At 43.4% G+C, this 25,752-nt stretch overlaps 2 protein-coding genes across 6 annotated transcripts; one reads left to right on the forward strand and one right to left on the reverse strand.

Moving 5' to 3' along the window:
* The first annotated feature begins 787 nt into the window (after nucleotides 1-787).
* On the forward strand, nucleotides 788-12,040 carry sergef (secretion regulating guanine nucleotide exchange factor). Its single transcript, XM_053426943.1, has 11 exons — nucleotides 788-868; nucleotides 1,133-1,271; nucleotides 1,735-1,887; nucleotides 2,530-2,624; nucleotides 4,449-4,509; nucleotides 4,589-4,702; nucleotides 4,786-4,848; nucleotides 6,058-6,216; nucleotides 6,324-6,490; nucleotides 8,300-8,336; nucleotides 11,010-12,040. The coding sequence occupies exons 1-11, from the start codon at nucleotides 827-829 to the stop codon at nucleotides 11,174-11,176; spliced, it is 1,197 nt and encodes a 398-aa protein (XP_053282918.1). The 5' UTR covers nucleotides 788-826; the 3' UTR covers nucleotides 11,177-12,040.
* A 276-nt stretch (nucleotides 12,041-12,316) lies between these two features.
* kcnc1b (potassium voltage-gated channel, Shaw-related subfamily, member 1b) lies at nucleotides 12,317-24,654 on the reverse strand. 5 transcript variants are annotated; one of them, XM_053426930.1, is made up of 4 exons: nucleotides 24,091-24,654; nucleotides 18,568-19,486; nucleotides 17,842-18,015; nucleotides 12,317-13,630 (listed from the first exon to the last, which is right to left on the reverse strand). In XM_053426930.1, exons 1-4 carry the CDS (start codon nucleotides 24,652-24,654, stop codon nucleotides 13,521-13,523), a joined length of 1,767 nt encoding a protein of 588 aa, XP_053282905.1. In that variant the 3' UTR covers nucleotides 12,317-13,520. The 5 variants fall into 5 exon arrangements, with proteins under 5 accessions (XP_053282905.1, XP_053282904.1, XP_053282903.1 ...); XM_053426929.1 differs by lacking the exon at nucleotides 12,317-13,630 and adding an exon at nucleotides 16,505-16,776; XM_053426928.1 differs by lacking the exon at nucleotides 12,317-13,630 and adding an exon at nucleotides 16,505-16,776 and having other exon boundaries at nucleotides 17,842-18,072.
* Between the last annotated feature and the right edge of the window lie 1,098 nt (nucleotides 24,655-25,752).

The following is a 25,752-nucleotide window of genomic DNA, read 5'->3' on the forward strand; positions in this document are numbered from 1 at the left end:
TACTGTAAAGAAATATAGAAATGATGAGTATAAGCTATGTATCAAACTATTGAAAAAATATAATAAAGAGAAAAGCTCATTGTGTCTTCAGAGTGTCTCAGTGGTTTGTTACCTATTGAGAGAGATGTTGGTTATGCTAAAGATGGAGAATGATGACAGCAAGGAATGCTTAAAGTTATGGTAAAAGTTGGGAGTTGGGAGATTGGAGATTGTGTAATTCTATTCTGTAAATCAAATTATGTCTTTGTTCTGGAGCCACATAATTCATCTACCATAAATACTTGACTTGTGTTAAACTAACTGACTCTGATTCACATCTATCTGAGAAAACTTTGTTTTAGCAAGTTAGGCGAGTCGGCTTATCTGGCCACTCATTTTATAGAGGATTCCCCAAAAACCTGGCCACCCCAAAGCTGTTTGAATGGCTTGCCAGTGACGTGTGAAGCATTAGTAAATGATTGAAGTGAATATTAGAAGGTGAATAAATGTATTTATTACAAGTTCTTAATACAGAGTGCGTAGCATGTTGTACAGATTGTAAAGCCAAGTGATTTGGGATTCTGCTCTGTTTAAAGTTGACTATTTCAAGTAGAATGTAATTCATAAATCAAAGTCAACTTCATTGTCTATTCTGCCAAATGTACAGGACATAGACAGGAATGATATGCTGATATAATAAGTGCTTAAAACATAATACGACATTGTATATATAAAGTATATTAATTGTTTATATACAGTCTTTGAAACAGCCAAACAGGATGATAGTTGGCTTTACGACAGTGTCGCAAATACCTCTGGATTCGCTCGCAGGGAGCTGTAGTGCTCCATGGAAACGAGCTCGCGAGTGGAGTTTTGTTTACGGTCTTGGGTAAGTTTGTCGTCTTCCCTGTTTCACGCTTGTGTTAAACGTGTGTACGTGTGTGTGTGTGTGTGTGTGTGTGTGTGGTCATGGAGTTTATCTGATTTAAATACTCACCACCGGCAGAGACACACTTGTCTCGGCAGCCTCAGTGTAGCACTTTTGGCTAACGTTAGCATTGGAGTCAGGAAACTACAAGTGCAGCTAAAACCAGCGGCTGTAAAGTGTCAGTCCTGAGCACCACAGTAAGGGACGGATGTGTTTGGGGCTCAGGGGGCCAACAGTCACGGACAGCTGGGACAGGGACATGTGGAGGACCAGTCCGAGCCCCTGCTCTCTGACACCGCGGCTCTCCAGGACCAGACGCTCCGGTGTGTGTGCGGAGGCGGCGGTCACTCCGTGTTCGTCACCGGTACGTCCCGCCCTGTTCCTTCTCCTTCTTCTTCTTCTCTCGATTTACTGGCAAACAACTTCAGGTGCAAACCACTTTCTGTACAAAGAGAGTGTAACATCGTGTCATTTAACAACTATCCTCAAATTCCACCTGTCAGCCCTGTGGCTTTAAAAGTAATTCAATCCCTCTCCTTCTTTCCCCAAACCCCCGTTAGATCCCACCCCCGTATATATTATATAAATATACATAAATACATAATATCTAAATTCAAACTAACAATCCAAGTAACTTGTGTTTTTTATTCTGACAAATATGCTTTTTTCTTAGAGTCAATGTGCAATTTTATGCTCTGTAATGTTTATGTGAGACTACTGCAAATCAACAGCAATTCAATTTATATAGTTAGTGCGCTTGTGTTTTTAAACTCAGTAACCTCTTGCTTGGTTTTCATATGTTTAATTTAGTATTTTGTCTTTGACAGAGAATGGAGAAGTGTTTGTGTGTGGACAGAATCACAGAGGTCAGCTGGGACTCGGGCAACATGCAAACATCCCAACTCCTCAGCTCTGTCCCAGCCTCAAACAGTCTGTCACGAATGTGGCTTGTGGCTGGGACTTTACTCTTCTTCTCACCGGTGAGCGCTACTGTTTTTTTACTTACACTTGATCTGACATTTTCACGAGATTAGAATAAGCATTTCTCTCAAGTAGTTCTTGGCAGGAATGATCAATGATGTAGAATAATATTTATTTCTATTTAGTTATTAGGGAATAATTTGGATTTGTATTTGTGTCAATGTCCACTGTGTACATACATCTGTCAACTAAATTTCTGATGATACAGAAGTTTCTGAAAAATCCTGTTTGAGAAAGTCTAATGACACAAACCCTTGCTCGTGAGAATCTTTTCCAACTTCCTGTGAGGCTGCAAACAGACTCTGCTCTAATGGAATTACCCCAAAACAAGCAAACAAGCAAGCAAACCTTTATATATCCAGAACATTTATTGGTGGATGCAGTATGTGCTGCCCAAAGTATGAGAAAACGTGAAAGTTGTGAACACTTAACTGTGGAAAGATCAAATTTAAACACAGAGTTAAACACTCACAGAAATAAAAAAAAATATGAATAATTAAATTAATAACACTTAGATAATAAGTGACTAAAATAAACCTAAAGGAATAAAGGAAATCACAGAAAAGTCCTGGAACCACCTCCCACCTTTACAGAAGTTGAATATTTCAGTGTGAGATCTTTCTTTCATATTGCACTTACAGATTGTGGTCAGGTAATGGCCTGCGGCTCCAATGCATTTGGACAACTGGGTGTTGGACCGAAAGTCACACACTCTGCAGATTTACTGTTTGTTAAGGTGAGCACAACACCCGTGTGTGTTTTACTGACTGTAATAATACAACATACCCAAAACTTTGGAAGCCTCTGTAATGCTTGTCATACCTTTGTGTAAGATACAGTGCCTTGCATAAGTATTCACCCCCTTTGGACTTTTCTACATTTTGTCATGGTATAACCACAGATTAAAATTTATTTCATCGTGAGTTTATGTAATGGACCAACACAAAATAGTGCATCATTTGGAAGTGGGGGGAAATATTACATGGATTTCACAATTATTTACAAATAAAAATCTGAAAAGTGTTGAGTGCATATGTATTCACCCCCTTTACTGTGAAACCCCTAACAAAGATCTGGTGCGACCAATTGCATTCACAAGTCACATTTGCAAGTCACATAATTAGTAAATAGGGTCCACCTGTCTGCAATTTAATCTCAGTATAAATACACCTGTTCTGTGACGGACTCAGAGTTTGTTGGAGATCATTACTGAACAAACAGCATCATGAAGACCAAGGAGCTCACCAAACAGGTCAGGGATAAAGTTGTTGAGAAATATGAAGCAGGGTTAGGTTATAAAAAAATATCCAGAGCTTTGAACATCTCTCTGAGCACCATAAAATCCATCATAAGAAAATGGAAAGAATATGGCACAACCGCAAACCTACCAAGAGGAGGCCGTCCACCCAAACTGAAGAGTCGGACAAGGAGAAAATTAATCAGAGAAGCAACCAGGAGGCCCATGGTTACTCTGGAGGAGTTGCAGAGATCCACAGCTGAGGTGGGAGAATCTGTCCACAGGACAACTATTAGTCGTCTACTCCGCAAATCTGGCCTTTATGGAAGAGTGGCAAGAAGAAAGCCATTGTTGAAAGGGATCCATAAAAAATCCCGTTTGGAGTTTGCCAGAAGCCATGTGGGAGACACAGCAAACATGTGGAAGAAGGTGCTCTGGTCAGATGAGACCAAAATTGAACTTTTTGGCCTCAATGCAAAACGCTATGTGTGGCGAAAACCCAACACTGCCCATCACCCTGAGCACACCATCCCAACAGTGAAACATGGTGGTGGTAGCATCATGCTGTGGGGATGCTTCTCTTCAGCAGGTACAGGGAAACTGGTCAGAATAGAGGGAAAGATGGATGGAGCAAAATACAGGGAAATCCTTGAAGAAAATCTGATGCAGTCTGCAAAAGACTTGAGACTGGGGCGGAGGTTCATCTTCCAGCAGGACAATGACCCTAAACATACAGCCAGAGCTACAAAGGAATGGTTTGGATTAAAGAATGTTAATGTCTTAAAATGGCCCAGTCAAAGCCCAGACCTCAATCCAATAGAGAATCTATGGCAAGACTTGAAGATTGCGGTTCACAGACGGTCTCCATCCAATCTGACTGAGCTTCATCTTTTTTGCCAAGAAGAATGGACAAACCTTTCCATCTATAGATGTGCAAAGCTGGTAGAGACATACCCCAAAAGACTTGCAGCTGTAATTGCAGCGAAAGGGGGTTCTACCAAGTATTGACACAGGGGGGTGAATACTTATGCACCCAACAGATGTCAACTTTTTTGTTCTCATTATTGTTTGTGTCACAATAAAATTTATTTTGCACCTCCAAAGTACTATGCATGTTTTGTTGATCAAACGGGAAAAAGTTTATTTAAGTCTATTTGAATTCCAGTTAGTAACAGTACATAATGGGAAAAAGTCCAAGGGGGGTGAATACTTATGCAAGGCACTGTATATACACTTATATAGTTTTCTGCTCCAAACCAACGTCATGTCATGGTTTGTTTGATCAGTTTCATTGACGCAAGTGACCGTGCTGTTTGTCCTCAGTGTCTGAAGGATCCCGTGGTAAGTGTAGCAGCAGGACTTAGACACTCCCTCGCTGTCACTGGTAAGAATTGTAAACAGTCCACAGTATGTTTGTCCTGAGAAGTCAATCCACAGATTCTAATATTTTGTTTGGCCTTCAGGCTCGGGTGCTGTGTATCAATGGGGAACTGGCCTTTTCAGTCACGCTAAGAGAGCCCTCAGTCCGCACCCTGTCCCATCACACCTCTGCTCTCAGCTGCCCTGTCTGGTACCAGGTACATGCACTGAGCACAAACACAGAAAAACATTTACCGATTCACTGATGGTTGATAAATGTCACCAGATATTCATGTTGCAGGTCTGGATCAGAAAATATCACACCTGGTAGCTGCAGGCTCAGCGCACTCTGTGTGCCTCACAGGTATGACAACAGCGTAAATATCAGTTGTTACCCTGTGATTGGTTTATTTATCATCTCCGCCATTATGGTTATGTTTTCATCTGAAATTGTTTGTCTGATCGTTAGCAGCATTGCATAAAAACGAATGCATGGATTTTCTGGCAGCCATATCAGCTGTTTAATGTAAACAGTTTGCATACAAAATGTGTGTGCGTGTTATATGTATCTGGTCCCAATACATGTCCAGGTAAAATGTTAATAAAGTGGGCGATTGCCCTTCAAGTTTTAAATACCAGTCATTGTGTTAGATTTGGAAGGTTAAGTTTATGTGTTCAAAATTCCTGATGCTTTATTATCTCACCCATCGAGATTAGGTTTTCATCACCATTTATTTTGCTGTTTTTCAGTTAGTTTGCAGTATTAAGCTAAAACTGCTTGAATTTTTGTGGACGGGTGGTGGGGCATGAACTAAGGAACAACCCATTAAATGTTGTAGTAGATCTGGATGGTGGAACCAGGATTTCTTTCCCACTTTTTTTTGACAAAGCGTGATTGGGCAAAGCGTGATTAGGCATTAACTTGGCTGAAGTATGAGCTCTCTGAGCAGCCCTCAAGTTGGGTTGTTTATTAGATAGCAGGAATAAACAAAAACTACCAAAACGGGTGGAGCGATAGGGTCTGGGAGAACCCATATAATTTTGGTGTAGATAAAGATTAAGGGGCGAATGCAGGATGGTGTTTTTTTTTCTAAGACAAATAAATCTTTCAGGTTATCAGAACACTTTTTTTTTTTTATATTTCTTCTATAAGAACTAGACATACAGGATGTTGAGTCTTGGTTGACGTAAGGACAGATGTAAGCATTCAAGCAAGTTACTGGCAGTAACAACAGGAAATGTAAAGGTTCATGCTTTGTAAACATAGAAATTTTCTTTGAGTCCTTAGAAATGTGTGAAGTCGCCTGATTTCACAAAGTGAGGAGCAGAATACAAACATAAGACATCATTTTAAAGCAGATATGTCTTTAATTTAATGCTGGTCCTCCTCAGGGGGCATTGATGCATCCAGGTTGTACCCTTGTGTTGTCTTCCACTAAAGGTCCATACATCTTTATGACAGGGCTCCCTGCTGTCTTGTTATCTGTTGACCAGTTTCCCGTAATCACGGCTCTGCCTATGTGCTGCTGCCTCTTCTGGGTGACGAGTCGTGTTGCTTCTGTCTCGTGTGCAGGAGATGGTGATCTGTTCCTGTGGGGAAGCAACAAGCACGGTCAGCTGACCACCTCTGAGCCCTTCCTGTCCTCTCCAACTCCTCTGAGGCGCTCGCTGCTGGGTGGAGAGAAAGTAATGAATGTGTGGAGCGGCTGGACTCACATTGTTGCTCAAACAGGTGAAACAAAGTCACCTATACAGCAAATTATATCTAAGGTCCTCAACAGGTTTAACAGGATTTTACAGACATTTGCAATATCTGAATCAGGCCTTACTTCATTTCAGAGAGTGGAAGAGTGTTCTCGTGGGGCAGAGGAGATTATGGACAGCTGGGCCGACAAGCAGCAACCACTCAGAACGCAGAGCAGCAGTCAGCTGGTCCTTCAACAGGAAGTGAAAACCAGGAGGTTTGTCTCCCTACAGAGGTTACAGACCTCAGGGGAGCAACACAGGTGAGGCATCCATCCTTGAAAAACTCACTAAGACCCGTTATCATTAGTAGACAACGATTTTTATTCGCTCTTGCTCTGACCGGCAGCAATAGAAATGAGACAACTGGGTGAATATGGTAATTTGGCAAGACGAGGTGAAAGAGCGGCTCGGTAAAAAAACTGAAAAGCAAACTCCTCTACTGGCAACGGTAAAGGAGTCTATTGGCTTCTTAACCGTGTTGACCCAAGGATTAAAATAATTGGGTAAAATTTCTAATTCTGCTGTAAAAGAGATGTCAGTGTTGACTTCTGCTGACTGAATGGTGTTAAGAACAAGATAAATAGTAATTATTGATGTTTTTATTAAATTGACTCGTTATTTTATTTTATTTATTTATTGAATAGGGACAGTTCTCATTTATGTGTCTTGAGCCAGAGTTAGCTCTATAGGCCAAGTTTCATCTGGTGTCCCTATAGCCAGTTCTTCCAAGGCAATCTGAAATAAAAGAAAAATTACCTATTTTGTATAGTTGCAATATATAGGTACTTTGTGTGCTTGATGCAAATAATCCAAACTACAACAAACCCCATGATATAAACACAGGCCCATTTAAAAACTAAACTATAGTGGTTGTCGACCTCATGTTTAAAAAAAATGACTGTCAATCCAGAAGGGGGCAGCAGACCCCAACTAACAAAACAGGCATCTGAAGATGATTTACTGTTTGGTGGAAGCCAGTGCTACTGAGTGAGAGGCAGTTCCAGAGACAGAAACCTCTTAATGATGGGCTTCATACTATTTATCCAGTAAAGACCACAAACACACACTCACAGTCTTACTCACTCCCACTCACTCTCATCCATTATCTTCCACATGGGAGCAAACCTTTCACATTTAGCCAAGGCAGAGGTCCCTTCTCCCATAAGGCCGGTTATGTGTGAGGATCATGGGATTGCAGCAGTTAACCTGCCGTCTGAATGGCAGCTATATGTTAGGAGATTGTTGCCAGTTAAGTGGATGTCAGGGACCGACAAGGCCAAGCTCCGGATCGCTCCCTCTCCACGCGTAGATCATTGCGGCTGCACTGGCGTATGTCAAAGTGTAGTCACCTCATGTGTGTAAAGCTAAAAGTGAGATGAATTTGCTGAGTGGACTATGAATCTCTCAGCCTTCCCGACCACGTTAGACCGGCTATAACTGTACACCCACTCAGTCAATATTTAGTAAACTGTCATATCTTTATGAGGCCTATGAACGCTACTGCAGTAACAATTTACTATCTGTCAATGCTTCAGGAATCATTGTGGGAGCTTCTATATAAGATGTGACTCATGCGGTATGCTTCATCAAAAACATGACTTCATCAAAGCAGTTGAACTCTAGTTTGTGTTCCCGATGATATGATCAGCATTTCACTCCGTCTTCTCAATTCCTGTAGTTGTGAAGTGGAAATACAGATTGACTTAATAAAATTAAAAAATCTGCAGAGGAAGCCATGCTGAAATTGTGGCATTAACTCCTCTGGGTTTTGGCTTTTATGAATGAGCGGCCATTTCTATTGCATTTGTTTACTCTGCTTTCTGATGATACGTTGTTTACTTGACGTTTACTTACGTGATTTTATACTGAAATGAAATCAACCCCCATTTCTACACTTCTTAATATTGGCCTCGGTCCCCAAAAAATGTATATCGGCCGGCTGTAATCTTTATTTCCATGTTGGCAAAACAATTCTCTGAGTCCTAAAACTGTCTTGTCTGCTTTCAACATGCAAATATGCATTGTAAGCAGATAAACCCTTTCACGTCCTTTTGTCTTTCTCTCTACAGATTGCGTGTGGATCTGAACACAACCTCGCCATTGTCGGTGAGTGTATTTTGTCCTGACACGCTCTTGGCTTTTCCTTCTCATTCAGCTCATGTGGTGCTTCTTTGTCGATTTTCTTTTTACCATATAGTTGTCTTAAACTTCCACTTCTGCCAGTATAATGTATTGCAGAAAAACGGAAGGGCATAAACATCCGACGACCTTACACAACTGCACTAGAAACATATATTCAAGAAGACAGGTGTCAGAGAACTTGAGCAGAAACAGGATTTGTGTTCGGTAAGTGCAAGAGGCTGAAACAAGAGACGTAATTCCTGACCTGACACGACTCCTACTCCTACTCATGCTCCTACCACATAAAAGAACACAGAATACACACAAAGGTGAGGAGGAACTATTTCAGATAATCCTCTTCTCTTGACCAAAGCATTAGTAATAAAACTGTCTAATATGTTACAATTGAACCTCAGTATGAAACATTATAATTATCCTTCCGGTAATGCTGCAGAGGATTTCTAGGGTCGGCTCGTTGCTCTATGACTTTTACATCAGGAAGTAATTACAGCATGGATACATGGGTATCACTGAGAGGAGCAATTACCCCAACAGGCCTGTAAAGGAGCTGAATTAACCACACACGCACATTTACAGGTATGTTTTTCCAGTCGAGCGTTTGGAGAGCAATCTCCCTTTATCTACATAAGAAGAGAATACAGACACTGCAATCACACACAGTAAACACACAGTACTTGTCTTACAAAATGTACTGTACTTTATTAATGCCATGCTGGCTTTCCTGTATTCACCACTGTGCACTGTAAAACATTTTGGAAGTAAAATCTCTTACATTAAAATTTGAACACTGACCCATTTTTTTTTTTTTATATCAGCATGACTATAAATACTGCAGATGAACACTGAAACACAAGCCAAGGCTTCCATTAGAGAGGAAATGCTAAAAAGCAACTAGCCATCCGCTATTAATGTTCAGACCAATTCAACCTGTTAACTGGATGTGCCATTTACAATTAGGAGAGTTTTAATGCAGACTGTTAGTCATAATGACAGTTCTCATAGAGCACCGCTCTCAGAAGGTCAGTTATGTGATGAGGAAGCAGAAGCGGTGCAGGGAGAGCTCAGGTGAACCTCCTGCACTTCGCTCCTCTCCCGCGCTCTCCCCTTGTCTTTCTTTTTCTCCTCCTGTCTCCAGCGCGGTGGCAGGAGCCATGAAATAGCAAAAAACAGGATTGGAAGCAGAGACCTGAGTGCTGCTATTTCTGGTGCTGAAGTAGGTCAGGCAGAAAGGAACGGAGAGCACTGCATGCTGCTCATGATATCTGTTGCCTGCTCAGCCCTCGACCGTTTGCACCTGAAGAAGTGCTCGTCATGTATGAAACTCATCAGCGGTGTTCAGAGGAAGGAGACGGGCTGAAGACGCTGTGGGTCAGGCTCATCCAATCTGAGGAAAGATCTTTGTTAAACATGTTGAACTTCGCATGAACGAGGAAGGGCAAACATCTGCTTTCACATGTATCTGAAGTATCGGGCCATAAGAAAAAGTGCACCGCCAGCAGATTGTGTCAGGCGTGTTAATTTAAACTGTTGAACATAAAACCAAAGGGATGGATTTGCTTACAAGGAAATTGCTTTTTGGTTTGAGTTTCTTGATTTTTATCCTTTTGTCGTGCAGGATATTATGCAGGCACTTTGTTGCCATGGAAACACTGATGTGCTGTGTTCCCGTCAGTGAGTTCATGAAAAAGCGCAGCACCAAAATATGGCTTTTTATTTCCTCCAAAGAACAAAACGTTTCGACACATTACCTTCATTGATAGATGACAACCACGACCCAGTGCAGTTATAAATGTGTTTCAAAGATGTGGCCACATGCACGTCTGTAATGCATGCGCCATGTGGGACAGATTGTCACACTGACATAAGCTGCTGGCGTGATACTGTGCTCAGATAACTGGCAAAAACATAGATGTCTGTGGAGAAATCCAAATCTTCCACGTTCCTAATTTTCAGAGGGAGATAAAAACGCAGAAAGACAAAGACTCTTTATGAAGTAAATGGCATGAGGGACACACAACTGCACGACAGGGAAAGCTTGACGATGTGTTACCCTTGAGAAAGCAAGCTCGCTTCTGTTGCCATGGCAATGGAGCCTATTAGGTAACTATGTTGCCATGGCACGTGTCTCCTCTGTGATACAGACCTGACCACACCCACCAACAAGCTCACCAGCTGTGAAGAGCAGGGAGGCTTCATTACTGTCCGAGTGTCAGCGCTGGGAACCGAGACTGTGCGTGTGTGTGTGTTCTAGTTATTGCTTGCGTTGTGGGGACCTTGATGTGTTTACACAGTCACATTATGGAGACTTCCCTTCCTTATGTGGACAAGAAGCAAGTCCTCGTAATGTAAATCCTTAGATCGTAAGGGGAAGACATGTTTAAGGTTAGTGATAGGTTAACGTCAGGGTGAAGGTTACGTTGGAGGGTTTCCAGGGTCTCCAGGGTCTCCAGGTAGTTATAGGAAATCAATGCAATGTCCTCTGAAGTCACATTCAGTGTGTGTAAGTGAGAGATCATGTTCACTCCTTTTTGTTTTTTGCACACCAGGCTGCTAATTGTATTCTACATGCTACTGCGCTACATCCCTGTCTCTCCCCCCCGTCAGCTCCACTGACCCATGACCCCCTCTCCCTTCCAGAGGGGTGTCTCCTTGCCTGGGGCTGGAACGAACACGGAATGTGTGGCGACGGCTCCCAGACGGACGTCCCTGAGCCTCAGCTCATATCTGGTCTCCGACCTCTTCTCATCGGCTGCGGGGCTGGACACTCAATGGCTGTGTGCGCCACGACAACTGGGTCAAGATAAAACTCTGCACCGACTCCATCAGGGACATTCATTCATTAAGCATGTGACAATCACAGATGAGAAAAACAGAGGGACTTTGTGAATTACCACATTTCTGACTGATTTAGTGATGCATTGGTGCATTCCAGAGCCCTCAAAGGTTTATTAACCTCCACCTTTCAGATGCCACCTGAGCAGGTCATACTTTAGTATGTCGTCATTGACACCTTCATGTGGACGTACGTGGGCTGAGGTAATGTTTTATGTGGACAGAGGCCAACCTGTCACTTTGATTGACATGACCGGGACGGCTCTGCAGGACATGGCTGTGGCTCCTGGTCCTCCTGCCAAGCTACACTGGTGCTCTACCTCCATCTTCCCATGTCAGTGGGTTTATTGCAGTCATCTTGAATGTCAGGAGGTCGTCAATCTCTGCATTTCATAGTGAATTTCACTTGATTTACCGCTCATACGTAGGCTTTTATTTTATTTTCCATCTGTGCATCATTCATTTATTATCTTGTCAGTTATGATTGTCTAATTTGCACCACTTGTATCCTTCATTCATCTCTCGTGGGAGAAACATGTCCGCTGTGTTTAACCCTACCTACATATTTATAAGCTGTGGGCGACCGCAATGCAGCACCTGTGGATCAGCTGCTGGTCTTAAGACGGTGCCTCCTTCAAGGGCAGCAGCACTCAGTGGGGCTAAGGGATGACATGCTTCCATGTATTTACTTTTGAATTTTAAAGGTTCTGCTTTAGAATTAACATTTATGCAAATAAAATGTGGAAACCATCGCTGTCACTGACCGTATGCATCAATGAAAATAAAATTTAGCTGAGTTAAAAATAAAAAATCATCACTCGCTGAAAAATATCATTTCTGTGTTTTATTTATTTATCACTATTTATTGTACAAGCCTGAATTGTTAATAAAAAAAAACACACACACACAAAAAAAAATCCCTCAACAGCAAACCAATCCAAACGATCACTGAACACCTTCTCGAAATAACTAACCACCAAATGCATGGTGTTCAAACACACACTCTGAGGTCTCACTGAACGGCACACATTAGTTGCCTCTTAGTTGAGTGATTCCATTAATGACAACAGCTGCTGTTTTCTCTTCTTTCTTTTTTTTTTTATGAGTGGGTGCTCAGCTCCAGATCTGCTGTAACCTGACTGCACGCAGGTCTCAGCGAATAGTTGGCAGTGTTTCCGCAGTGGTTTGGTAAAAAGTTGGTCCCTCATCACTCTCAACTTTTCTACACAGACAATGAATCTGTGCCCGAATCTTTATCTGGGTATGCTCACTGCTTTGCCTTTAGAAACTGACCCACACGGGGACTCCCATTATATCCTGTGTACTTTTCGAGTACTGAACTGGTTTGAATGGCTGGTGACAGTATGGTTAGTTTGAAATAGAACTCACATTTAGGTTCATCATGTTGGTTGAGTAACTCCTGAATGGTGAGAATAATTTGCATAACATAGGCACTTGTCCAGGGTGAGAGGCGTATGAGGTGTTGGCATTAGTTACACACTAATACACGAATTTGGATTTGTGCAGAAAAATTATAAAAGTCCAATTCTACAAGATTGTCAATTAAAACGTACTACAGAATAATTATGGGCTGTGAAATGACTTGGTTAATTGTAGTACAGCAATAAACGGACATTCTTCAACATTCAATGAAAGCTGAATATGTATTGGTCATTTGTTTAGCCAAACAAAAGTCTCAGCCAATTCTCAATGTCACTCTGTCATATAAATGCCTCATTAATACAATGTAAGAGAAGGGATTTTTGTTTTTGTTGAAAATATGATGGTATTCTTTACATTTGTTTGTGGATGTTATCTCTCTGATGCCTGAGAACTTAGAAAAGGACTGTTAAGAAAAGGTCACTGGTGCAAAACAGTGCAAAAAAGTCTACAAAGATGTGACCATGACAGTGCAAAGTTAACAATATGACAGGTTGTTTGGGACAGTGTGTGTGTTTGTGTATGTGTGTTGGTGTTTGGTGTTGGTGTTTTTGTGGTGCGGGAGAGGGTGGGGTTTGAATCGGAGCAACATTTTTTTTTCTTTCAACAGAAGAAGAAGCACACAGATATCGGATGATCACTCAAAAACATTGGTACACACAGCTTCAGCACACAAAAAAAGCGTATTTACAGCACTGGCACACACAAATTAGGCACACAAAATTACAACACAGTAACCAGATACTGAGCTATATAAGGCTTGACAACAAAACTTTCCCCAGTGCTACATCTATGCTGAGTTTGTGATGTACAGGTTGTCACTGTCACACCCATTTAAAAATACTAAGTAATACACACAACATAGCTACAGCACTCTCAGGTGGGTGATGGGCCGTTATGAGTCATACACATAGTGGTTGGCACACCATGGTTCATAACACAAACTGACTCTGTTGGTTGTCTGCTCCGGTGCTGTCGCTGGGTCTCTATAAACATATAAAAAAAAAAACAACAATAACAAAAAGAAATTAATACACAAATTATGTATAATGGTGGAAATGATGGCGGTGATGGAGAGGTCTGAGGTGCGGGCGACAGAGGTCAAGACATGACAGTAGCTTGGAGAGTAAAGAAAATGTGCTCCGTTAGTTGTTCATGGTAAACGACAGGTTTACCATGTGTTTTCCATGCGTAGCCAAGGCATCAGACAAGGATGACGTGTCTGTGTGCAGAGGTTGGACGCTGAGTCGGTTAATAAACATGCCCGATCATGCGGCACTTTACGGGTTTAAGAACGGTACATCAGTCACTGTCATGCGTTTGTATACTTCTCATCATGCTCTCTCGGTCATCTCGTTTTTTATTTTTTTAAATCCTCTGTTTGACCCGAACACAGGTGGACCGAGGGTCAAACAGCAGTAGGCGCCACTAGCCATTTGCTAGCGGTCGAAGAAGGTCGTATGTATGTATGTGCTGCTGAATAAAAACGGAGTCTAAACGCTCGTTGTGTATAAAATTTATTTCATGCAAGGACTCGTATTTACATCTTTTATTTGAATACTTTTCTGTTGCATAAATGTAAAATACATGCATTTACCTTTCCCCAAGTATAGACCCACATAACATGATGGGTTGTTTTGTTATTTTTTTTTTCTCACCTGAATTGCATGAGCAAATAATTCACCTGCATCTCTTCACATCAAATCGTCACAAGTTCTATTTTTTTCTCTTTTGAAATATATAACGCCCATTAATTACCACAAGAGACAAGACTAAAAAAGTAAAACTCTGCTCATTCAGATAAAGAACAACACTTAGATGAGATGCTGTACTTAATATCTTCTTCTAAAAAGGTATCTTCTTTTTTTTTTTTGATTGATCAACATCAAATTTGTTAAAGTGCCCTGAAATAATTGTGCATAAGTATTGGGACAGTATCAATACATGTACCAGTATCAGTATTGATGTTTTTAAATCAACAGAGATATATACTGCAGGAGTAACCTACCTGGTCCCCTTTAATAACGTGTTGTGCTTTACAATACAAAAATCTTTCTTGAGTTAGGGACTGTTAAGAAAGTATCTTCTGGTGTTTTTTGCTGGAGTTTTGTGTCTCACTAGAGGTGAAGTTCTACTGTGGATTGTGTGGTGTAACAATACACGTTCTATTACTATCACTAAGGATATGTAGGGAGGTGCAAAAAGTACAAGGTGCACCTTGTAATATAAAGCTTTCGTCACACTGTTATGAGCATGGTATATAAAGTGAGTCAATGCTACACCGGGAGCACTTATGTAATATCGTTTCAATTTTAATCTCTCTTTTGCTTTACCCGTCTCTTAATTCAGGGGCTGCATCTCTGTCACTGACACTATCTACCCGAGCCACGAAGAGCGCCTCCTTCGTGGGCTGCGTAGACCGCGAAGGCCGAAATGAAAGTAGACGGTCCGGTCTACAGCGGTGTCACGAGCGTTACCGGAGCTGAGGTTGGACTCGCAGAGACATTTTTAATCCCCCATCGTTTTTTTTTCACGTGTGCATAGTTAGCTGTCTGGTTGAGTTGAAGAGTTCGATGTCTCCTTGCTTGCTGGTATTATTACCGCTTTGAAAAAAATACAATGAATCCTGGGATAGGTTGGGACGAGAAGGATCTATTGGTTGTAGCCAAAGTTTCTCTGGGATGGTAGAGTGCATTGGTGTCAGCTTTTGAAGGAGCCTTTGAAACGTGACAGCCTAGTCTAGCCACTGGGACGCAAGTGGCCTTTAAAAGCATCCTCCGAAGGATGCAGACTCTGAATTGAGAGACAGCTTTTGACTCACCAGGTACGAAGGCACCGTTGTTTAATAATTCTTGAGTCTCGCATTAATTTTAGGCATCACTGCAGTCACTGAAATTGCTGCAGACTAACGGCACTTTAAAAACTCGTAACTACGTAACTATTAGTATAAAAACTGGCTATGCTCATAACAGCATTAGTTGGCTTTATGGCAGATTGTTCAAGTCAAATCACACTATTTTAGCTGGAGGCCCCTGTCGATTAAATCAAATGAATGTATGAATTTGGGGAAAGGCAAAGAATGGCAGCTACATCAAACCTCTGCTATGACTGAGTCTCTTGTAAAGCTGTCTCAAAATGCATAAAAACATGACAAAGCTTTAGAAGCTTTGAAAGAAAAAAGTTTGTTTTCTTTTCTTACAGGTACTACAATACAGTTAGCTTCTCGCTGAACATAATTTCTCATGCAGTTCATGCAAATGAACAAACAGTTTTAGTTCTTTTGACATTGGATGTAATCATCACTTGTATGTGAATTGTCATCATCTCCATGTTGCATTGGACATCATGAACATCATCTTATAATAATATATTTTCTAATGGCCACTCAGATAACATAAAGCCTCGCCTGGGTTGTACTTGTACAGAAAGTGAACGTCTCTACTTTGCAACGTCACAAAGCACTTTAGAGGAGTTCCCTTAACAGCTGGCCATGGTTCCATTTTGATATGTTTCAAAGCCATGTGTTGTCAATATCCAGCATATTGGGCCGTTAGCAGGGGTTACATCTTATGAAAATTTCTTTCACAAAATTGTAAAAGCAGATGAGATTAGAAAAGTTACTGGCAGGAGAGTATGTGAGATCAAAAGCAACAGAGCAACAGGCAATGATGTACACACAGGCAGAGAGTGGGGTTAGCCTGTGGTAGAAGTAGAACAGTGCTTTGTCTGCAGCTGAGGTGACCCATGCAGAGTGGCATGTGCCAATGTTGTCTAGTCTAGGATATGATGACACACCCAAGGAGAACACTTGGGAAGCTTGAGTACTAGCACAGGTAAGATACAGTTGTCCAGGAAAAAAAAAAAAAATTATAAAAAAAATGAAAGAAAGCAGGAGCAAAGGCAAGTGTAAAAACAAAACCAAAAACAGGAAGGATAAGAAGGAGGGGTGTGGACTGGCCTTCCAATGGCATTGTGTCTGCTACTCAACCATGCTACATAATGGATGGGATGGGAGAATGTGAGTGCTGCATTAGACAGGGTGGGCTGCAGGGCAGGGCAGACACTGAGGACACTCCAGAGGCATCCCCGCTCATGCCAGACATGCTGTTAAGGCTCCAAGGCTTTTCATAACCTTCAGTTGAAAAACAGAGAACGTTCTGAGTACACTGCAGCACTGAATCCACGACAAAATGTTTTTTTGTTTTGTTTTTTTTGCCGTTCCTCAACTGGTAAATACTACACCTGTTGCTTTCTTGTTTTTGTCTCCAAAGAAACAGGTCAACACAGACTTGAGACAGATTTTTTTCTTCTCCATGCATTGAGTGCATCAGGAGTACAACAGCATGCACCGGGTGGTACTGGAATGGTTTCGGAGTATAACACTGCACAACACTCGGAAAAGAAACAGGCAGGCACCTCAGGCAGGGAACGTTTTCAGCTACAGGTAGAATTTCATGCTGTTCGCCATTATCCTGTGGATGTGCTGGCTGCACACACAGCTGAAGTCTAACTTGATCTTTTCAGGAATGTTTCGCACATTACTATTAGATTTAATTATAATAAATGAAAAGGGCTTAACCCTGGTATTAAAGTGTAACAATTCCTAAGGTTGAATTTGGCTCTTATATTAACAATAATTGACATTAGCCTCCCCTTTGTGTTGTGCTCCTTCACCATACTGATAGCACCCATCAGCAAGACACTTCATGCACCGTTATGGTCAATGTACTCAGAAGTCTGGATCCCGGTGGTATTTACCATTAAAGCACATATAAATACATGGTACACGCATAACACATAATACCTTCTTTGTAGGACAACACCTTCTAGATCATATAAATCTCGAAAATAGCTTTCTTCTTCTAAATAAATAGGGGTATTACATTATGAATGGTATCAAAAAATATATTATGTAGATGCGGACATGTCTTATTGACATTTGTGGTGCTTGTGCTTGGCTTTAACAAATGCTATTGTGACACTATATACATATATATGAATATGTACAATGCCCATCGGGACGAAGCAACTGCTGTGAAAGTGTGTGGATGTTGCAATCAGAGGTTTGTTGTTGTGTGTGTGTTGACGCGTGTGTTTAATACACTCAGCAGAGAGGGATAAAGGAGCGTGTCCTGTTTATGGTCTACGGGGTGTCAGTGTCTTACGGGGGCCTGTGATTGGCTGTTACTGTACGTACCCCTCCTCACTCTGCCCCCTGTGTGGTTGGGGCGTTCAGCAGTCGTGACCAGGAAGCAGGGCCGCTCTCGCTCGCTGGGACTGAAGATTTCCTCCGGAGATATCGCCTGGTCAATGTGGGGGCAGTCTTCGTTGGCCAGCGCTGCGTTAGCCGCCTCACCGTTCAGCTTGGAGTCTAATAAGAAGACAATAAATAAAAGGAAAGCAAAACACATACACACACAAAACAAATCTGGTTTCATACACCAGCACGGTACAATGCCTTTGTCCTTTATCTAATATTTCCACGCTCAATATGCTGAAAGCACATTTGGGATTCCCTTTGATAATCACTGTATGTATAGCTGCTGTCAATATTTGCCTTGGACCGTCCCTTGTTCCTTCTCATGTTTCAAAGGTCAACACGTCGTCAACCAGAGGGATCAGGTGACTAAAGCCTCTATTTATATGTTCTTAATATTACAAATACACGGAGGGAAGTCTGAATTACTGCATTATTAACTCCAAAATCAATAGCAAGATTACTCACGGTCTGCCTCAGCCTCTCTTTTCTTCTATGTAGAGACAAATGTGCCTTTCATTACATATTTTATTGACTACTTTCTGTGGGAACTCAGGGGCTGATCGAAGTGTAAAAACAGACAGAGAGTGAAGCCGCTGAGCAGTGAAGTGTCTGGGTCTTGAACGTAGAGAAGTGAGGAGAATGTGAATCGTCTTTGTTTCTTACCTTGAAACTTTATCTCGAAAACGTCGTCGTCATGGGCGATGGGGCTCTGGGGCTGGGAGCTGATGCTCGACTTACAGAAGTTAGGAGAACCGGGTTGGGGAGCTCGTGGTATATGCCTATTTTTTTTCTTTGGTAGTTTCTGTTTTGCCATGGCCAGCGAGTAATACATTCCAAAGTTGTTGACAATCACAGGGACGGGCATGGCAATGGTCAGCACGCCCGCCAGGGCACACAGGGCTCCCACCAGCATACCGGAGGTCGTCTGGGGGAACATGTCTCCGTAGCCAAGGGTCGTCATGGTCACCACAGCCCACCAGAATCCAATTGGGATGTTCTTGAAGTGTGTGTGGTCACTGGCTCGAGGGTCGTTGGGGTTGGCTCCTATCCGTTCAGCGTAGTAGATCATGGTCGCAAAGATGAGAACACCAAGGGCGAGGAAGATGATGAGGAGCAGGAACTCGTTGGTGCTGGCTCTCAGTGTGTGGCCCAGCACCCTGAGCCCCACAAAGTGCCGTGTCAGCTTGAAGATACGCAGGATCCGCACGAAGCGGACTACTCTCAGGAAACCTAGCACGTCCTTAGCTGCCTTGGAGGAGAGCCCGCTGAGGCCCACCTCCAGGTAGAAGGGCAGGATGGCCACAAAGTCGATGATGTTCAGGGCGTTCCGAATGAAGTCAAACTTATTTGGACAGAAAGTTATTCGCATTAGAAACTCGAAAGTGAACCACACCACACAAACACCCTCTATGTAGGTGAGGTAGGCCGCAGTCTCCGTCTCCTGGTAGGTGTGCACCACGGTGATGTTGCCCACCAGCTCCAGCTCAGTGCGGTTGATAATGGGGTTGAAGGCCTCGTGGGTCTCCAGACAGAAGGTGGTGATGGACACCAGGATAAAGAACAGCGAGGCCAGAGCTACCCACTGGGCAGGAAACGTGTGCATGGTGAAGGAGAAGAAATGGAGGGAAGAAGGACAGAGAGGATAATGAGCACAGTAACACATGCAATATGACAAAGCTTGACGCCTCAGCAGCCATTCTTAGCCCGACACGGTGCAGTTCAATCTCAGAGAAAGGCAACTGCTCTGACAGTGACAGTGGCATTGAGACACTCGCTCCAACAGCTCCCCACACCCCCACCCTGCTCCCCAGCTCCCTGTGCATCTCCATTCATTGTAAAAAAAGGGACAATCAATGCCGCTCTTCCTTCCCTTCCCTCTGCTGTATCTCAAGGTCATGCTGGATTTCTCAAGGGTAAGCTACATGCTGAATTCCAAAGAGACAGCAGCGGGCACGTTGGGATCAACCCCCATGACTAAAATTTGCTTGGGTTCTTCCCTTCAGCTGCACTGGTACAGTAGGTTTTCCCAACACAAGGTCACACTGTCCAGATGAGCAGCTCCTGGGAGGCTTTCAGATCCTAGCTGCTCACAGACTCGTAAGAGAAAAGAATACCTTGGCCTATATCATGTATCGATCAGGTGATCACATTTCATCACATTTAGGTTCTGTTATTTCTGGTTACTACTACATGGGTGTAACCGATACAGCATCCTCTCCCGGGTATTGATTGCAGTGCTGTGCTCCTGTTATCCTCTGATCACTGATTTACAGCATGTGTTACCGCCCGTGTGACTTACTGTAGTTTGAATAGATAAAAAACAGCTCTATCTTCAATGAAAGCGGATATCTACTCACTCATCCCATGAATTGCCAAAATTAGATCAATAGAAATCTGTTCATGCATGGAGTTGGCTTTATGACATGGGCGGATCAGGGGGCGGGGCCAGTGGGACACTGGGCCCAGCTGAAATCTGATGGGCCCCTGAAGTACCCCTGTCCTGTCAGTAGTCTTGACAAAAATATATATTATATATAATATCAAAGCTATAAAGCTAACAGTGGACAAGGAATGATCTAAATGTTTGACCTTACTGAATCAGGAGTTATGAATATGTGCATGGATGTTGGACGTATAACCGTTCCCTCTGTTTAAATTGTGGCCATTTTATGGCCCCCGATTTAGAAATATCCTCAAAATGGCACTGCTTTATGATCGTGATCGGGGCTCTGTAACACTTCTCACGACTAATCAGTCAATCAAATCAAATTATATTTGTACAACCCATAATCACAAATCACAATTTGTCTCATAGGGCTTAGCAAGGTGTGACTTCCTCTGTCTTTAACCCTCAGAAAGAGTCAGGGAAAACCCAAAAACTCCTATTAACAGGGGGAATAACATGTAGAAGCCTCAGAGAGCCACATGTGAGGGATCCCTCTCCCAGTATGGACAGAAGTGCAATAGATGCTAATGCACTAAGGCATAGTGTTGTTAAGTAGCTGGGACATGACAGTAGACATGACATGAGGGAGACGGTACGTCAGAGTGGGGCCTGTCTGGGCACGAGGAAGTCATACATATTCCACTGAGCAAAGGAAACTCAGCCGGCCACTTCCATTCACAGTGTGTCAGGGAGGCGAGCACGCTGCATGAGATGGAAAACAGGCCCCTCCATCCTAACATCTCATCACTCGCATTTCATTGCACCGTGCTGAGGAAATCGCTGCTGTTTATGAATGTCTGCCTCCCTTCCATGTTTGCCTGATGGCACAGAGGGAAACTGTCTCAGCAGTGACTCTGCAGCACATTGACGTCCTCCGCTCTACATTCACAGAGATGAATATTAGAGCTCAATTGTTACTACAATTTACACACTAATATAACTTGTCAGGGTTTAGGGGGGATTGAATAGACTACAAAAGAGTCTAGACAAGAGGAAACTTGACAAATAGAAGCGGCCATTAAAAATGCAGCTTGTTCATTGTGTGCTGATCCAGTTCGTCAGTCAGTAGTATGTGGTGGTGTTTTATCCCATTGCATAATGTTGTTTTGTCCACCCCCTCCACAGTATGTTTGGTGCAAAATAACAAGTACGCCCTACGCTTTAATACAGACCAATAAATCTGCACTACAAACCGCGACCTACATAAATCACATTGGAAAGAATCAACAGCACAAATAGGGACAAAAAAAGGTATAGATTCATTATCAGTGGGTTTGATTTGGTTATAAATGCAGATGAGAATCTATGCTTTCCTTTATAAATTCCTCCATCTATCCATTATCCTTTCACATATGCTGTAGGCTAAGGGAGCTGAAGCCTAACCCAGCTGCCATTGGGGAAAAGGTGGGACAGGTTGCCAGGCCATCACCAGGGCAACAGACAGAGACAAACAACCATTCATGCTCACATTCACACCTATGGACAATTTTGATTTATTAATGTGTTCAGATTGAACTAAATTGTCACGAAAGAATGTTTATGTTTGCCCGGGGAACCCTGTATCTGTCACTGTCTGAGCCCTACAGATACAGTGTTAACTGACATGTTTATAGCTAAGGTTGTAAACTATATCAACAAGTTGGTCAACAGAAAATTGATAAGCAACAATTTTGATGAAAATGAAAATTATTGCTGCTTTTCTTATTCTCCACTTTTGAACTCTTGGCCAGGCTCTATGGCAACCACGACTTTAGGAAATGGTGGTGGCCATAATTGGGCCTCATTATTATTCAGTTAGTCCCAAAAATAATCACATGATGCAAGACCAAAGATCCTGAGTTGCAGCTCCTACTAACAGATCCTGGTGTTATTATCTTCTTCAAGGGGGATATGTTTTCGTCTCAGCTCTTTGTTTGTCCGTCAGTTAGCTGGCAGGATTACACAAAAATCACTGGACGGATTACCAGGAGACTTGTTGGAAGGATGTGTTACGGTTCAATGAAGAACCAGTTACATGTTTGGCATTAAGAGTTGTGCCGTCTTTCAACATTTCTCAGAAAATATTTCATGGATCTTGATGAAAGAAATCTGGCATGTTTAGGAGTGGGTGCAATTTGGTGCAGATCCAAATAAAAATCCAGATCTAAATGTGGTTTCATAAAGGGACTGAGGTGTTTACAGCAGAAAAATGATGTTTCTCTTTTTTCTAATCTGAAAACCATTGCTAGTTTGCTTATTCTTCGACATGGCTTATCTGTTTAGACTCTCGGGTGGAGAAAAAATAGCTCTTTGAATATGACACATATTTATGGCCCAAATTGTATTCTATTAATCGAAAATAATTACCACTGGATGCCTAAATAATTAGCTTATAGTTGCAGCTCTAAGTGGCAGATTCTCTTGTGATTTTTGATTCAGCTCTGAGAGATGAAAAACCAACATCACCAACACTGCCAGCATCCTCCAAACTCACAAACCCCTATTTGTTATAAGCTACATTCATGTCCACCGCTACTGCCTCCTGACATCTCGATCCCTCGTCCCTCGGAGCATCCAAGCCTCCACACAGATAAACAAACGCTGCCTGTCATCACACTGCCTCGAAAATGATGTGTGTTTGTGTCTGATAGGAACAGTGTGGCCTGGAGGGGTGGGGGGACGATTGTTTGCTCCTTATTGGCTAATTCTCACTGTTGCCGGCAAACCACAGGGCCTGCAGTGATATGCAGTGGGTTTTCCACTGATGTATCCACTGTGAATAGAGTCTGTAATTAACTCTGAGGCTCACTTCTAATTAATCTTCTCGGCAGCCTCTTGGTGGAGCTCTGTCAGTCCTCGCTCGGCTTTTCGTCTCACTCTTTGTGTAACTGTCGGACACATATAAGGAGTTTTGTGCTTTAGGAAACTTCCTGCATGCAAATGGGGGAATCTGACAGAAGTGTGTGCATATTATAGGTTAAACCACTTTCACCGATGCTAGGTGTTAAGAGTGTGGACATGTCAATACAGTTTACACTTGCTGGATGTGGCATGGCAACTAATTATACCAATCAGGCAGCAGAGGCTGTTAAAGCAGCTTGCAGCGCAGCGGTCTTTGTTGCAGACAGGTAAAAAACCCAAGAATAATAATGATCATTTCACCATTTAGAGACATGGTGCCCAGATGGAGACGTGCCCATGGCCAAAACAAAAAGTGTCACCTCTCACAAAAACCCTTTTAGTTCATGTGGAGGTTTGCCGCGAACTTTCTGGTGGTGCCAAAGATCTGGTTTCCTAATGTGCCGCTGACCTATTTGAGCACAGAGCCAGCCACGGCCTGCCCAGGGATCCTCGTGTCATGGAACTATCAATCCTAAGACCTGTGTGGGTCCAAATTACTTTCTTTATCTTCCTCTGACAGACAGGGGAGGTTGGGAGAAATCATTTTCATATAAAGGGTTTTGATGGATGAGGTCTTTGGTTGATTTGTGTCCCTCCTCCTTCCTCTGAACAATCACATCCCTGCTGTGGAAATCCCCGAGAGAGTAATTTCAAGGTCATCAAAAGCCTGTCAGCTCCATCATTGACTGTCATTGACTCTCCATCAAGGCACATTGACAAATTCCCTATTCAGCCCTCCTCATGCATCTCTGACCGTTTCAAACAAATTACCCACATTTGAGTTCATAATAACTCATTATGGGAATAGTAAGAACACAGCGATGGCTTGGCACAGGCAAACATCTGAATGGGATACTCACCCTTGCATATTTAGAGGAGTACGGGTCCTCAAACAGGGCCCAGACGTGTTTCTGCCACCGGCTCCATAGGTTCCCACTCCTGGTGTGATGAGCGTCCCCCTGCGCCAGCCTCCTTGTCATCTCATCCACATCATCCTCGCCGTGCTCCTGCTCCGGCTCAGGATCCTCGCTCCCCAGGTCCAACAGCCCACCCCCGCCGAAACTATCAAGGGCCTCCTCTGCCTCCCGGTGCTGGCGATATGTCATCCAGCAGCATGGCTCCACGTCTGTCTCGTCGATGCCCCAGAAGGCCAGCTCCTCCTCGTAGAGGGGCCCGCAGACATCGGCGGGGCAGTGCAGCTTACCTGTCCTGTAGTAATTGAGGATGTGTGCAAACACGCCAGGGTGGCGGTCGAAGAAAAACTCCTCGATCTTGGCATCATAGTCAAAGTGGCTGGGGGCATCAGGCTCGGCCAGCCAGGACAAGCGGGTGCCGGGCAGGGTGCGCAGAGTGCTGCGGTATGTCTGATGTCTGATCCCTCCCACGTTTATCACAATGCGATCCTTGTCGTCGCTCAGGCCCATTGCGTCCCTTAGGCATTTCTCCAATAACTTCCCTTCATCGGAGAGGTGCACGCGCACCGTGCCACCGTGCACACCGGGGATCAAACTGAAAGTGTTGACAGGAGGGAGGCAGCGCGCAGAGCAACCGGTCGTTTCTTACCAGCTATGAGACAGAAATCAGGGCTGATGCTGGACCAGGCTTCATTCTCCTCACACCTGCCAGGCAGCTGGGGACTCAGAGGGGCTCGGGCTCACTGGAGGGGGCAGAAGCAAGATCCCAAAAAACGATGGCAGCCAATGGCATCACATTAAGGAGGGACGTCACATCGTCGGTACATCCAAGATGTCGTGATAGCAGCACAGACGCTGCGGAGGTCTCCGCCTGGCAGCAGGGTAGATCCGGCTCTTTGGGTTGCAGTGATGGATCGGATCGGTCTCACAGCAGCTTTGTGACTTTCAAGGTGACTGCGGTGGTGGTGCTGAGCGGACAGCGCCTGCCCGGCTGCTCCTGTTGGAGCTGCGATGGAGACTCTCCTACTCTTCCTCCTCCGCTGCTGATGCTGCCCACAGACTCACCTCCTTAACACCGACGCTCAAGCTCACCGACACCCGCCACCGCCACCTCTCAGCAGGTCTTTGTCTGCAGGCTGTTCCCCTGCCCGCTCCCTGTTCTGCACCGTTCAGAAAAAACAACCTCCACCTCCTCTTGCAGCAGGAAAACGCTGCTCTCTCTGATCCAAACGAAGACAATCAAAGATGAGATCCTCCTAAAAAAAACACCAAAAACTGCCTGTTATTCACACTATCTCCTCCTCTCCCAGTCTCATCACATCACAGTGAGCATGCCCAGTGGAGGAGGCTGCATCTGGCAACTTCTCCAATTACGGCTGTTGTTGTAGTGGTCATCCCTCAGTCACAGCGAGAGGAGGCGCAGCTGGAGGAGAAGGTGTGACCCTGGAGCCGTGAAAAGATCCGCCCATAACATCACAAAGAGTGTGATCACAGACAGCTTCAGGATGTATGGGAGGGAGACATCAGCCTGTGATCTTTAGGCCAATGTGACAGTCTGCAGCTGTCACGGCACAGACACACAACATATTTACAACTTAAACTTAGAAC

The sequence above is a fragment of the Pleuronectes platessa genome, chromosome 7 (assembly GCF_947347685.1).
Source record: "Pleuronectes platessa chromosome 7, fPlePla1.1, whole genome shotgun sequence".
NCBI lineage: Eukaryota > Metazoa > Chordata > Actinopteri > Pleuronectiformes > Pleuronectidae > Pleuronectes > Pleuronectes platessa.